Source organism: Teleopsis dalmanni, chromosome 1 (genome assembly GCF_002237135.1).
Source record: "Teleopsis dalmanni isolate 2A chromosome 1, ASM223713v2, whole genome shotgun sequence".
In the NCBI taxonomy this organism is placed as follows: domain Eukaryota; kingdom Metazoa; phylum Arthropoda; class Insecta; order Diptera; family Diopsidae; genus Teleopsis; species Teleopsis dalmanni.
The window spans coordinates 221,242,816-221,259,069 of record NC_051846.1 but is presented as its reverse complement, the minus strand read 5'-3'; the positions used below and the strand labels follow the sequence as shown (position 1 = coordinate 221,259,069).

Sequence of the window (16,254 nt, the reverse complement as noted above, 5' to 3'; positions counted from 1 at the left end):
CTTTGTCTCTGTACTCTCCCTGTAAGCGATTTACGGTAAAGCATGATGACAGTACAATTCCAAAAATAAAATTTCATTAATTGAATGAATGATTTTAAATAAACTCACCAATAATAAAGGAAGTAACTAAGTAATTTTCAAGTGGCATCCGACTTGTCACAGGTTTTCTAACTGGACACTGCGGAGTTAAAAAACATTTATTGAATCTAGGTATTACTGGAGACGATAGCTGTAGACTTTGTTACGAAGAAGAGGACACATATTGTGTCACTGTGATAGTCTTGCAAGACTCAGACTTCGCTACTTATCCATTGCCTATCCGCTTATAACGGAATTAGGCAACATCTTTCCAAAGGACATACTGGCATTCTTAACTGCTACTCGTCTATCGAACTGAAGTGGGTATGTCACAATAATCCTCGAGGATGCAGTGACGCGGTGACTTTTTCCCAACCCTTCTTTTGAAAAAAAAAAAAAAATTAATTTTCAAACCCACCAAAATAAAACTTATTTTTCTGAAATTTTAAATTTTTTAATTTTACTACATATTATTAGGTAATTCAGATAGCCTACTCAGCTCAAGAAACAATTTAAAATTGCTTTTTGTAATTGTCACTCAAAATCAGTATTGAAATCCTACTTTGACTTAAGACAGTATCACATACATGCGAACGTACATGTGAATAAATTTTTTTGTTATCGTAATACACATGCTTAGCATCACTTCCGGGCTATCATCCTGGACTTAGTGAATTTATAGAATTCTCAGGTTGGATCGCTTTTATTTAATGAGAGCTACGTGTCTTTCGGCGTTGCTCGTGCACAGACTTCTGATCTTTAACGCACTTACAAATGCTAATGCTGTGGTACTACAACGGGCTATTTTTTGACCCTAAGTGTGATTCAAACACCAAACCACCACTTCAAACTATCCTAACCTAACCTTAGCATCACTTAAAAATTAGCAATTACTTTTAGATAGTCAATGAAAATTACTTTACTTATTTTTTATAGTTGGAATTGTTTTAGACAAAAACTACGCGTTGAATCTAAAAGCTAGAAAAGCATAAATACGTAAATATAATATATTTTAAATTTATAGTTCTTGATATTATCTTATGAGCAGTATCTTAAGTAACTGTTGAAAAATTTTTGTATTACTTTAGCCAACACTAATATATAGTTTACTTTTACTTTTACGATGCGTAAAGTAGTAAGGAAAAAAATTTTTCAAAATCTATTCATTTTCATATATATTTATTTAAAAATTGTATTGAAAAGTACTTTCTCAAATAATAAAAATTGATATTATTTAATGTTTGCTATTTTTTTTATTAATTATGCATCGCAGTCTCCAGCTGTAACGCCATTTGGGCAGGAAATGCATTCTCCTTCGTCAAAACCACATGTGCAGCCATCACCTTCAGCTTTTCCACTTTCACACACACAATCATCATTGGCATCCTCAATACATACATCAGGGATAATACATTTTCCATCTTTAACACCATCGTCACATTCTTCGCAGTCATCATCCGCATCAAATCCGCACTGACAGTCTGTTTCTTCGGTATCACTACAAATACATTTAGTTCCATCTACTATGCATGTGTCAAGTGGTAAAACAACACATGTCCCATCAGCTTCAACACCTTCAGCACATACGTCACATTCTTCATCTTCATCAAATCCACACTGACAATCGGTCTCTGTTGTATCAACACAAACACATTTATTGTTATCAGTTTTGCATGTTCCAGTACTTGGTGAAGCAGTGGGTGCCGACGTGGGTGCTGGAACAGCACACGCTCCATTTTTGGATGCATATGCTTCCAAACCTTTGCTATCAGCTAAACATGCCTGGGAAGGTTCACTAAAATAGTAGCCATCATCACAGGTACCGGAACCGGTTCTTACGCTATCCTTACAAATAGTATATTTCTGACAATCTGGGTCAACGGCATTTACAAATTTTTTCTTTGAACCTTCGCAACGATCGCAAGTTGACACTGGCGTTGCAGATTGACGGTTGAGGCATGTAGCATGATTCACATCATAAAACATATTAGTATCACATTCATAGGCAACCCATTTTTTATTCGAACAAATGAAAAATGTTGAACACTTCACAACACTACCCTTCTTTTGTCCATTTTGTGTAGCAAGACAATCCAACTCCTCATCAGGTTGTACGCTTTCACCAGTTACACGGGAACAGTCTGTGCCGGTTTCATAATTGCAGTTTTGTTGTTGTACATTGAAAATCTTTAAATATTAATTAAAAATGTTGTAATGCAATTTATTTTATTTTTAATGAAAACTTACTAAGCCATCACCACATGTTCCGGTTTTAAGGCCTCCCGTAACACATTTCTGCCATATTTGGCAATCAAGCGTACTACCAAAGAATTTATTGTCCTGCATAATATCACAAACTGATTGCATACCAGCTGATACACCCTCATTAATGTTATCATTACATGAACCGTATTGACATTGTTTATCTTTAAAAATCATGCCGCTACCACAATGTCCACGTCCCAATTCCTTATCGTTGGTGCAGTATATCCAACCATCACATGTACCAACAATGGGCACATAAGTTTTGTCCTTACCGTTGCAAGGATCATCGTTGTCGTAATAGCATTCAACAAGAGCTGAAGCCTTACAGCCCTGAGAGTTCTTGTCAAACGAAAGACCGGCACCGCACTCTCCCTCAGTGCCAACACCATTTTGACATGTATAGAATTTTGAACATGATTCGACACTTGCAAGTTTCTGTCCATTTTGCACCATAGTACAGTAGGTATCCACATTGTACTCAGCATTGATCGAATATACAATCGCCAAGACTATGGCGCAAGTTAGTAGTTGTTTTCCTAAAAAATTTAATGAAAACACATTATTTTAGATATGCTTTGCAATTAACTTAAGTAATTTATGTTTAAATAATTTATTTTTATTTTTTGTATATGTGTTTGATTCTGCTCAACAACAATATTGGATTTAGTATTAGAAGTTGATTATGACAATTCCATTTTTTCACTATACATTCACGCACTCACCAAACATTCTTCACAATCACTCGAATACCGTTATAATTTTGTTATAATTCGTTCGTTTCCACTAATTTCGATAAAATAATTCCAACGACTGTAGAAGAATCTTTAGTTTAACTTTCTTAAATACCTACTCTTCGGAACCGTTTTAACACTCCGCAAAATTGAGTTTAGAGATTAGATTTGATCAATTTCACAAAAAATATAATTAAATTAAAAAAAAAATAAAGTTATCACTTGAGTTATATGATAAGCTGTACTTTAATAATCGACATTTCCTATTAAAGATATTAATTGTCTTATTTCTTGCAAAATTGATAAAAAAAAATAATTAAAAAATATAACAGATAGCAATTGGATTCAAACGCTATGAGATACTTTCATTGCAATTCATTAAAATTTACACAACAGAAACCTTCAAATATTTTGTTAAATAATATGAGACGATTATTTTTATACAAAAATTTAATAAAACATATTTTAAGATACGATCAAACAGTTTTTTTCTTTAACACTAACAATAATTATCGGATAAGAGAGAATAATTATCATTATTAGCTCTTCAACCCGGTGGGTAATGACAGCTTTTCTACATTGTTTTCTTAATATATTAATTGCATATACTCCTTTCATTGGTCCAGAGCTCTTTTGCGGAGTAACAAATAGCTTCACAAATAGCTTATTATGTGAACGGGAGAAACAACATCTACTTGAACACTGGAGACCCTAAACAGGCATGCGGCAGTCAAAAAGATTCATTGATCCTGATCACATCAAAGTTGATGCTATCCTTAGCCTTTGCAGAAACGATATTAAAATCTACACTGAACTTCTTACAGGACACTGTAGACTTAATCACCACATGAAGATTATAGGTATGGTAGAAAGTGATTCCTGTCGACTCTGTCATGAGGAGAAGGAAACATCAGAACATGTTCTATGCAACTGTCCAGCGGTGGCAAGACGTAGACTCGATTACCTTGGAAGCGGGATATTGGTCCCAAGTCAAATACGTAAAATTTAGCCCACAGCAATTACAAGATTTATAAATAGTCTAAAATCGTCCTAGTTGGGCCTTTAGGCGCACAATAGATCTTTTAGGTCGGGGTGCTTTAAAAGCCTATTACTTAAAATAATAATATATTAATATGTGATGTGTACATTGCGAATAGTCTTGATATGGTTATTTAGAATACTTAAGATACTTAAGGCTTGTGTTATACAACGTGTCACGGGCACGTCAAAATCAAAATTGCTGTTGCTTTCAATACAAATTTAAAAACTGAGAGTGAGAGAAAAAATGTTCTTTTAAAATTGGTCATGAGAGCAGAGAGAGAAAATGTGCCTCGTCACTCAGTACGTGTTGTATGTATATATTTCCTTTAAAGTTTAGGCACAATCAAAAACTAAATGACAAACTAATATGACAGTCTGCATAACATACATTTCCGTCATAGCTAGAAAGAACTAATTTTGACGTGCTCGTGACGCCCTACATAACATGAGCCTAAGTCCACTTCTATTGTCTGACACTGTTGATTGAGCGATTTTTCCATTGTCAGCCTTAAAACCAACCCTTTTTACTTTAAGACTTTCGTTGAGTGTACTGTTATTCTGTTATTTTGAATAATGTGACTAACCTATCTTTAAATTGTCTTTTGATAAAACGACTCTCTTGTTCCGTTATTAAAGAGCTGTGTTAGTATTCCGTTGTAGCGAATATATAAAAATTTGGTTAGTACTTTATGAAAAATTGTGACCTGCTTGGTATTTGGAAACTTGTAGGTCGATACCTCACAGCTGTGTGCTAGAAATAGGTGCACTAAAGTTTCATACATTTTAAAATTGTATGCCTTCTTAAAAGTTTTAACATAAACACCTTAAAATGTATGTAAAGCAATACAATATATACCATAGTATTAATAATAACATAATAGTCATTATTGGTTATACGAGGTTTCTTGCTATATTTTAAAGCAATAATTTTCTTTGTTGAAAATCAATTCTAATTAATGATATATTTATATATTATATATTATTTCATCAGTGTATCAATAATTCCATTAACTTCTGTAGATTATCAGCGAAAGACTTGACCAAATAATTTCCAGCGGTTCACAGTTAACCAATTTTTAACCATTAATAGTGTCTTGCAGAGACCAAAAAAAAGTTGTAGTCAGACTTTGAAAAGTTTGTACTAAATCATGAATCAAAACTTCCTAACCAAATTTTGTGAATTTAAGCCGAGTTACCAAAGATATGTGTGACCTGGCATTGTGATAACAACACACAATTGTAATGATACGCAGATGGTCTAAAATGCGGACTATATGGTTCTGTGATTGTGTTCTGAGTTATCAAAGTTTTGTGTGGCTTTACATTGTGATGATTGAACATTATTTATTTTTTGTTAATCAGCTCTGGTAACTTTTCGTTAATGGTTTCGATTAAGTGTTCGAGTTGTGAGCAGTAGAAGACCGAATTACCCGTTACACCAGACTGGATCAGCGGTAATAAACAAATCAATTGGTATAGTGTTGTCGTGTTTAATTGAAATAGACGACTCTTCTATATACTATTCGAAAAAATATATGCTGATATTAATATATTACGGTAATATTTAGAGTTTTGATAGTCGTGTTTGGTCTGATGTAATATAAACAGTTAAACAAATAGAATCAGTAGAATTTTATTTGTTTCAAATTTTTAAAAGGGCTTTCCTTTGAATTGTTTGTATTGCTGGTGGGAACATGGATGCATTTACACTTGGATGTGTCGATTCGTATACATGAATACTATTTTAATAGAATTATTTTATAAGGTGATACAATATCTGATAACAGATTACTTTAGAAAGGACATTACGCTATTTTTCTATAGATTTTACGTGTTATTCATATTAATTGAAGAAATATCTTAATTATCTTATTCATCTTAATTAATCTTTATTTGAAGTAATGCGAAAGCGGTTCTGAGGGTTAATAAGTCTCGCTGAAGAGGGGGTGTTTTAGTCCATATACTACATATTAATGTTAGGGAGTTGGTCACACCAATCCGACGACAATCAATTTGACTGTGCATAAAGCATTCCACTTCCTCACCACAAAAAAAAATTAATCTTTATTATCTTAATTCACTGATGAAGATAATTCAGCAATAAATTATCTAATTTAGAACTCGAATTAATTAGGATTAATTTAATACTTATATTTAATCTTAATTCTTCCATTTAATTCTTTCAAGATCCCTACCATTTAGCGTTCTGTTTTAATAGCATAACCAAGATTTTTAAAATAAATATATAATTTTAAAATATATAATTCTGGCATTCTTAAGATTTTCTGATAATTTTCTCTTATTATAAAATGGTTTATTTAGAAATTGAAAACTTGATAACTACATAAAGAAATCTTAACTGTGAAGTGCTGCTATTATAATAGGCGGAGAGGTTCTTATTCTGCATGCTTTGCTGAAATATATTTTCCTTTTCATTATTTTGCTCTGCGATAACGTTGCAAATTTTTATATCTTCTCGGAATATATTACATATTTTTTACTATAATCAAATTGAATCCTAATTTTTTGTGTGACAATTAATTTTTACAAAATTTAATTATAATTTTTTTCCTAAAACTAATTATTTGATGATTATGAGGTGTATACATATAATATATGTATTTAATTGACAAACTCTATATACATATACATATATATTTATATATAAGTTTCGCATATATGTATAATAGATTATTATTATTATTGCTAGGGAATGTGGTACTGCGACCGTTGGGTCTATTATTCCCCATTCTAGGTTTAGAGTAAGTCTCTAAGCCCGTCAATAAAAAGTAGTCTACAGAGTTTTAATTTCTCTTCCATAAGAATATACATTCCCAGGAGCCTATTCCGTATGTGCATTAGTGCAGGGCATTCTAACAGCTCATGTGTGGCCGACTCATCAGAATCTACAGTTTGCATCTGCAGTATAATATATACTTTTTAATATATAATTATTAAACTGCATTTTAAAGAAATTTTAAGAATCACAATAATTGAATTATTTAAACGTTATACAAACTAATAAAAAAAAAACATTATGTTTTATTAGTTATTTTTTTTTAATTACTATTGATAATTTAATCATATAATTTATTAATTTTTTTTTTCTAAATATTATGTTCACTTTTAAATTTATATTATTAAACATTCGATTCCGTATTTTTTATATAATTTTATTACACAACGTAAATTAAATAGAATTTTAATTAATAAAATCAGATAGTGAATAAAAAATAAATCTTTTACGTCCATTTGTGTCTTCAGAAATTTATAATTTACTAGATACAAGTTAATAATTAAAATTCTTGGAAATGGTTTTGTTTACTTTATCTATAGCAACTGGAATATGTAGTGAATATATTGCTTACTTTCACTCCATTTTTATTAAGCCATAAATTTCTTATTTATTTACCTTTTCACTATCATATACCAAGTAAAACTGTTAACTTTTTGGAAATTATAAAGCGATTATGGGTTGAATATAAAAGTCATTATGATAACAGTTCGCATGTGGATTGTGTAGGTTTCTAGTCTATTTATAAAGCCGTTTTATTGTGATTACAATATAAATTTCTTCATTCATTGATTAGCATTAGATTTGAAGTGTTAGTCATGATGTTTATATTCGGGGATGATTAAAATAATTTTTAAAATATTGTAGGCATTTTAATACCTGATAAAATGATGGAAAGTTTTAATCCATTTGATTAGTATTTTCATTTCATAATGCGATTTTTTAAACATGCTTAAGATTTAGGGTATAATTTTAGAGATACTGTTTCAAAATTTAAAAAAATATTACAGTATTTTTGATTATTTCTAATATACAGTATAATACTATATAGTTTACCAATTGATTGATGTTTATTAGACAAGAATTTCCTGGATATGTCAATTTAATGACGGATTTTGATAAAATTGACCATTGTGAGCGATATTTATCGTTCTGCTATATTTACAGTATGGTTCTTCAGACAGTTAGAAGTTGCAATTTTTAATAACAAAAAAATTTTATTTTTAATAAAATAAGCGTTAATAAGTACCTAAAATTTTTACATTTTTACACAAAATTCAAATGTAAAAATTTTTGTTTTTTAAACCACGACATCATTATCTATATACTACATTGTCCTGTAGTGTAGTGAAAAAAATTGCTTAGAATAGTCGATTTTAATATCTTGACAAAATGATATCATCAAAATGCTTCTAAATCTACATACTAAATCGTAAAAGTGTCAAATTTAATGATATAACTCAATATAATTAATAATATTATATTATTAGTAATATAACAATATCTCCAACCTCTCATTTCTTTAAAAACAAAGTTTCGCGTGTTGAACTCAATTATTAAGTCAGTACTTTTCTGCGCAACTTTAAAGAAAATTCAAAACAAGCTCCAAGTGTTTGTCAAGAAGACTCTTCGACAAATTCTCAAAATCCGCTGGCCGTATTATGAGAGAGAACAAAACAACTTCAAATTACAATTGAGATAACAAAACGCAAATAATCCTGGATCGGGCACACACTTCTAAGAACCACAAATAACATAGCAAGGCAAACACTGCGATGGAACCCACAAGATAGTCATCGACCCGGTACACCAGCATTAACATGCTGGGGAACAAGTGAAAAAGAATTAAAAGATTTCGGATTTACTTGGAATGATGTCAAAAGAATAGCTTCTAATAGAGTGTGATTGAAATCGATGGTGGAGGCCTTATGCTCCAAAAGGAATTTAGAAAATAAAAGTAGTGTATAATAATATAATTAATAGTCAGAGTTAAAACAAATTTCAATTCAACAATGGTTTGTTTTTGGGTAAATTAGTTCGGCAATCTCAGTATATTCATACAAACTGATTGAAGTTATAAGTATAAATCTGTGAAGTACCAGCCTAGTCCTAACAAGCATAATAGTACTGAGAAGCTAATGATCTCATTTAAAGTTTTTCTAACATTTGGATAAGATTTTAGGTAACATAAAACATAGTATACGATAGCTCAAATGAACTGCAAGTAACTTGTTAATGCTATAACTTTCGAACCAATAGAACGCTACTATATAATATACAACGATATATAGTTGTAATATTTATGTCCCAATTTTTGGAACGATTTTGATCCATTGTGATATCTCAACTTAATATTGCTGAATTTGGGCAATAGAATTACAAGGCATTTGACCACATTCAAGATTACACAGAACAGACGCTTCAACCAAAATATCGAATAACATGAATAACGTTTTTAATATATGCAATTTGAAGCATAAATTTATAATTATATAGAGAGGTTTCGAACAGTAGTAAATTACAACAACTATTTTAATTTTTAATTCAATTATTCGAATTTTTTATTTCTTAAAATTCAATTTCGAGGGGTTTCAAATAGTAGAAAATTACATCAAAATTTTTTATTTTACATTTTTGAATTTTTTAATTAAAAGAATTCAATTAATTAAAATAAAAAACAAAATTTGTTCTTGTAATTCACTGCTGTTCGAAAACGCTTTATTAAATACAATAGTTACTGTACATGAGTAAATACTGCTGTTGTAATTTACATTAAAATTAAATTTAATATTATAATTATATTATATTACATATTTTTTATTTTTTTAACATGACACTATTATGATACTTATGATCGTGTTAATTTTAGTACGTAACTAATATGATGATATTAATTAACGATATTAATATATAGTATCTTGTACACACTATCTAGTTAACATGATAAAGATACTAATAATCAATACTTAAACACTGTTGTTAGGTTAATTTATAACTTATTTATTTTAAAATTCGTTTAATTGTTGCATATCTTGTTTAAAGAGGTTCTGTAAATGACATTATAGCCTATAAAAAGATTCAAAAAAAAAAAAAAATTTAATAGTGTTAGATCTTAATGGAAAGACGAAATTGTTTATTATAAAGATATCAAACAGCTCAATGCAAATAAATTTTCGATGCTATACCACATTACAGACTAGCTCCTACCAATATGATTGATAGACAATGCTCTATACTTTATTTCGTTAAACGGAATCTTCTAATCAGACACAAATCGTTTATCTTTTTGGTATTGGGTAAGGTATTAAAAATACTAAATTGCTAATGTAATCAAAAAAGTTCTTATTCCTGAACGTGAGGAAGATTCTATTGACAAATCTATTGATATTCGCCTAAAAATTTAAAGACCCCTAATAGTATGTTATGGAAAATATATGTTAAAAATGGTTTTAATGTATACCCGCTCAAAAAGTATTTGGATTTTGTTGTTTGTTAACTACTCCTTAAGTAATAGACCTTTTTCGAACATTTTTTTTGTTATGTTGGTACACCTTTTCTTGACATACGGTACAAATTTGAGCGTCATCTGTCAATTAGTTTGTTTACAGCAGCTGTTAATGTGAGACTACCTCAAGTGCATTTAGCGATATTTACTATGGAAAATTCTTGTTGTACGTGATTTTTTGATCAAACACGGCACCACTGTCATCGCTAAGGCACCATATTCGCCAGATCTGCATCCGTGCGACTTTTTTCTGTTCCCGAAACTCAAATTGCCTCTTCATGGTAAGCATTTTGAGTCGATTGAATCGGAAAAAGATAATTCGCCGAAGGAACTAAAAGCGATACCTTCACGGGCCTATGAAAAGTGTATGGAAGATTGGGTTAAGCGTTGACATATGTGTATCGCTTCTGAAGGATCATATTTTTGAAGGAGATAAAATAAATTTAAAATAAAATTTAAATTTGTGTGTTTTAAATCCGAGTACTTTTTGAGCAGAAGGTATAGCAATGCCATTATAACTTTTATTAAATACAATTAAAAACAATAAAATTGTCGTAATTACTAATACAAATAAAAATAATAATCACGTTTTGTATTAATGTGTTTATCTATAAGGCAATAATTGTGCTTTGGAAAAATTAAAGAAGCTTCTTCTTAAAATATTATTTAGTAAATATTATTTAGTTATTTATTCACTAATTTTTAATTTATGATTGTTTGCAATTGTAACTTTAAAGATTAATGACAAAACAAACCCTTTAATTTAAACAGTCTTTATTCCTCAAACAACAATATCAAGTATGTGTAATATTCTTCAGGGTGTTATTCACTGTCAATTTAGATTATCCAAATCAGAAAATTCCTTGAAAATATATTTGATTTTTGAACATTTGATCAAGTGCTCAAGGGAATAGGAATCAGATATAGTAGTGCGCACAGTTCAAGGAACACATATAAACAGAAACATGAGCATTTTTCTAATACGTGTTTTCATAAGTATATCATTATCAAGTATTTGGATCATTTATGGACTATATTAATGCTCATTAGAAAAAACACATACGAGTTAAAATTAAAATAATTTGATCACTTTAAATATTATTTTTGAAATAATTTTTTTTCTATTTCAAGAACCGTAATATCTATATCAATTTTTAATACGTTGTTAACATTTTTTAGATCTAAATTTTTATATATATTCGTTTATTGTGTGTTAATCTATAATATATATTATTAATATATATATAAATAAATATTCATGAACATAAAATGATGTAATTATATTATGCAGTTATATTATTTGCGATTCACTTATTTACTGTTCACAAATAAAATTATTAACAAATACAATTTAACACTAAAATTTTTACTTTACCGAACATTTTTAAAATCGTTAAAGGCACTTTTTTCTATTGCAACTTCTCTCTGAACTTTTTCAACAATAAGTCTAAATTAAAATGTTAATCAATTTATTTGATTTTTGTTATTTATATAGAAAATTATAAACATGATGAGATTTTATCAACTTATCAGATGCTTGTAAATTTTGTATAAATAAGATAAAAGCCACTCTTTATCATTATTTAATCGCTTTCTTAATTTGACAAAAAAGAAAGCCAAAAATATTTGAAAAATATATTGATACCATTATAAATCTTATCTAATTAGCCTAATTGGACTACGCACATAAATCAATAGAAAATGTGAAAAATATTAATGTAGGTCTTCTAGATAGAGTAGAGTTTCCTCCTAAACAACGTGATTAATTTTATATACTTTCAAATTAAGAAATTTTAAATCATTTCTATTTTTGGAAAACTAATATGAATACAGTTTAATAACAGTTTATTTATTTTGGATTAAAATTTTCTTCTGCGATTTTCAAAATCAGCTAACTTTAATTGGAAAGCGTTCTCAAGGCGTAAAAGGCCTTCAGATTTAATTATATGTGTAAGGCAATTCAAGATTAAAAATTTGCTCTTTTCTCTTTCAGCTTGGTGTTGATAAAACAACCTAAATGAAAGAAATATATAATTTACTTATTATTGTAGTTTCTGTCTTAACTCATGTCGATCCATTATCATTAGGGAAACTTGACTCATTTACTTTCACTATCTCCCGTTTATATTGGGAACTTATTCTTTGCTGTGTGTAACCGAAAAAAAATATATGAGGGAGGGTTCCATTTGCTGTATATAGGATACAGGTAAGGTTAAATTGGATTGGCAGCCCTACACAGTAAAGCCATTTTAAGCACAATAAATGGGACAAGATGAAAATCCTCAATAACCCGGAAATCTTATTGATTTTGTGATATGTTACTGTTTACTTTGACAATGGCTTATATGTTCATATACTGTTTCTATCGATAATGCACAAAATTTATTTATAATATATTTTTCATACACTACGCAATTTTGTGCTAGAAACTTAAGTTTAGAATAAATTATCAATTTAAACTTAAAACTTATTTCTTCATCAATGCCGGAGTCCAAAGGAGTAGAAGTAGTATACATTTAAATTAAGATATTTGGTTTGAGATAAATTCTTAACTACTTACATTTTCATTTAATATTGCAACATATCAATATCGGACAAGATTGTCTAAGGTTTTTACGATCTCATGTTTTTTCTAATTAAACATTTTATTGTCTGAATGTTATTTGATGCTACTCAAATTTTTCTAGTAATGTTCCATTTATTGAAATATGTTTATTGAAATTTAAATATTTATTATATATTTGAAATTCTAATGAAGATCTTTAATTCTAATGAGGTACGTGCCTTCACTAAAATTCGATTGTGTCTAAGTCTTGTGCATATTAAAGTATTTTATGCCAACCACATACTATTTCAAACCAAGCAAGTTCTTATGATGAACCTTCGGACAAAAGTTTTCCCTTATACTTCATTTCCGATTAAATATTTTAATGAACTACATTCATGATTCATTATATTGGAAGTAATTTAGTTAACAGTTAACTGACTTTTGTCTTATTTAAAAGCCAATGCAGTTAAAGCTATTTACTTAAAAGCAACATCTAAATATTATCCAATTGATCTGAAACTTTATATTTATAACTTTATATTATTAGTTTTCCAGATATCTAAATAATTTCAGTGGTTGGCAACTAAACTACGAACACTTTTTGTAGTCTCATATAAAAAACTTCACATATGTTATAGTTTTAAATCACTTTTGAAATATATTTACATAGAATAAATATATTAGCTGGATTTTAGTTTCTGATGTGCCCGATTTAACAATGAGTTTAAAAAAATTGTCTATTCTTAGTATGTTAACTGTTTTTAATATCGATATAGCACAGTTTTCCAGACATTCGAGACTTGAAGTTTGAAATTTTTATATAAACTCCACCACTAATAAGTGGACGTGTAAGATTGCCATCAGTTGTTTGTATTATTCATATAATAATGTCGTTGCTTTTCGACGTTGGTCATATGCTGACCTTTTAGTCTATGTTTGAATAAACGACATTCCTGTGACCACAACGGGCCATTATTTGGGCTCAAGTAGGCTTTCTTGGACACAAGATCGCCACTCCAACCTAATCTAACCAAATATAAGAATTGCATATTTCAGTTTGAGTTAAATGGTGAGTGAAGTTTTTGTAAGTGTGTAATCTATGTAAAAAGTAAACAATTAAAAACCTCGATATCTTGAGAAATAAGTTATATCGGCATATGTTATAGCGTAATAGATAAAGTTGCTTAGCATAGGTGAAACCGGGCTCCTCAGAAATATGAAATTTGCTAATTTATTTTATTTTTAATGACTTCTAACAGAAAACATGGTGAAAATATCTTTTCACCTTAAATTTTCGCCCACTTATAAATCATTAGTCTTCCTACTCATTTTTAAGCATATAATATTGCATCTAAGTATATATTTGTACTGCTTCTTCAGCCTAATGCTTTATAATGTATGTAAAAAATACTTTGTGTTAAGTATTTTAATTAAAATTTGCATATTGAATACCGAATTGAATATTCATAAGTGAAAAATTAAGAGAAAACAGTCAGATAATTTCATTTTGATATATACTTTAAAAAATTATATTTGAGCTTAAGTTCATATGTAAGAAACAAAGTGTAAATATAATTAATATTAAAGATAATACTGCATATAATACTGAAAATTAATGATTTCCAGCAGGCTTGGGATAGCAGCAACCAAATTCGGGATTTTGATTTACGCATGCTCCCATATCTTCGTTGAAAAACATGCCTTTGGAACAATTCCCTTTACTTTGTTGTACACCATTTTTGCATACCAAGTATCCACTACAGCCGGTTGTGGAATACTGGTTAACGAATTGGGATTTTGAGCCTGAACAGCGATCGCAATTATTGCGTGCCGACTGACGGCTAACACAGGTCTGGGTGATTGTATCGTAGAATTGTCCCTTTGTGCATAGATAGTATTGATAGACGCTGCCATCACATTGATAGTAACCAGCACAGGCGACAGCTGATTTTCTAATTCCCTTTTTACTGCAAGAACCACCACTTCCAACAGCACCAGTTAGTAAAGGATCATGAGTCAGCTAAGAGAGAAAGTCAATTGTAATTTATTAAAAAAATAATAAAATAATTTTAATCTTTTTTCTACAAACCTGTGAGCATACAAATTCAGTTGGAAAATCGCATTTGCTGATTTTAACATTGTAGTCAAAGCCAGTTGGACAAGTACCGCTTGTCATTACATTGTTTACACATTTGTTCCAAAAATTGCAGGATGCTGGACTACCAAAATAGATACTATTTTGTATATAATTACATAAATTTACAGAAACAACTGGTGGCTCGTCTGGATTATTTGTGCCTACGGTGGTGCATGGATGCTGATTGGCATGGACACATTTTTGATTTCCATCATGGAAATGATTTCCATTAGGACAAGAGCTGCGTTGAGCACCATTAGCGCCGCAATAATAGAAATCCGTGCATGAATCAGAGACTGGTGCCCAAGTACCGACAGCGCGTCCATTGCAAGGATCTTCTGCAGTTCCATCAAAACAGTTTACTTGATCTGCTGGCAGACATTGCTGTGTGTCCTTGTTAAAATGTTGAGATCCAGAGCATTTTTGTAATTGGGCAACGTCACCAATGCACAAATAGTATGAGTCACAAGACGCGGCAGAAATTTTCGATTTTTCCGGTAATAATGCGCAAATATTATTCATGTTTGGAGTTGTGGCAAGACTGCCAAGGACGAAGGCTAATAAGCAGACGGTGATCAAGTATTTATCGGCTGTAAGAATATAAGAACGAAATTCGAATTAATAAAAATAAATTTACTATGTTATAATTTGAAATAGTTTTTTTAAATATTTTTTGATGATATATCTTTAAATGTAAAACTTTTCCTAACTCACCAAACATTTTGTTATTTCGTTTTTATTATAAGTTGTGTTAATAATAAAATTAATTTATGTTCGTTTGTAATGAGTCGAGTTCAAAAATTGAATGCTATTGTCAAGAAAATTTCCTATATTTATATGAAATTTATGAATGGCATATCTTGGCATATCAATCTAATAAAGTTGTTAAACGGCAATTAAACATTTAGACTTTTATATTGGCTGTTAAATTTACCCTACGATTTATGTGTGCAATTACCATATTAACAAAATATATATAAACGTAGATTATTTTATTAAAAAATTACAATTTCAGTTAATCAACTTTTTAATCTATGACTCTATAATATTTAAGTTTTATTAATAAGATTAAATAGAAAGAGATTGCAGACCCTTTTAGATTTATCAAGTATAAGTAATTTGTTTATATATATTTTATGTATTATTATATATATA

At 29.6% G+C, this 16,254-nt stretch overlaps 2 protein-coding genes across 3 annotated transcripts; both read right to left on the bottom strand.

The window, feature by feature from the left end:
* Positions 1 to 1,273: 1,273 nt before the first annotated feature.
* On the bottom strand, positions 1,274 to 11,866 carry LOC119666630 (peritrophin-48-like). Of its 2 annotated transcripts, none has more exons than XM_038075912.1 (3): positions 11,790 to 11,866; positions 2,326 to 2,879; positions 1,274 to 2,265 (listed from the first exon to the last, which is right to left on the bottom strand). In XM_038075912.1, the coding sequence occupies exons 1-3, from the start codon at positions 11,794 to 11,796 to the stop codon at positions 1,339 to 1,341; spliced, it is 1,488 nt and encodes a 495-aa protein (XP_037931840.1). In that variant the 5' UTR covers positions 11,797 to 11,866; the 3' UTR covers positions 1,274 to 1,338. The 2 variants fall into 2 exon arrangements, with proteins under 2 accessions (XP_037931840.1, XP_037931839.1); XM_038075911.1 differs by lacking the exon at positions 11,790 to 11,866 and adding an exon at positions 3,066 to 3,151.
* Positions 11,867 to 14,501: 2,635 nt separating this feature from the next.
* On the bottom strand, positions 14,502 to 15,892 carry LOC119666627 (peritrophin-48-like). Its single transcript, XM_038075907.1, has 3 exons — positions 15,814 to 15,892; positions 15,052 to 15,689; positions 14,502 to 14,982 (listed from the first exon to the last, which is right to left on the bottom strand). Exons 1-3 carry the CDS (start codon positions 15,818 to 15,820, stop codon positions 14,575 to 14,577), a joined length of 1,053 nt encoding a protein of 350 aa, XP_037931835.1. The 5' UTR covers positions 15,821 to 15,892; the 3' UTR covers positions 14,502 to 14,574.
* Between the last annotated feature and the right edge of the window lie 362 nt (positions 15,893 to 16,254).

Coding starts and splice junctions, on each gene's coding strand:
- LOC119666627 (XM_038075907.1), bottom strand. Junction 14,983..15,051: donor CTGAATTTGTATGCTCACAG/GTTTGTAGAAAA, acceptor TTTCTCTCTTAG/CTGACTCATGATCCTTTACT.
- LOC119666630 (XM_038075912.1), bottom strand. Junction 2,266..2,325: donor GAACATGTGGTGATGGCTTA/GTAAGTTTTCAT, acceptor TAATATTTAAAG/ATTTTCAATGTACAACAACA.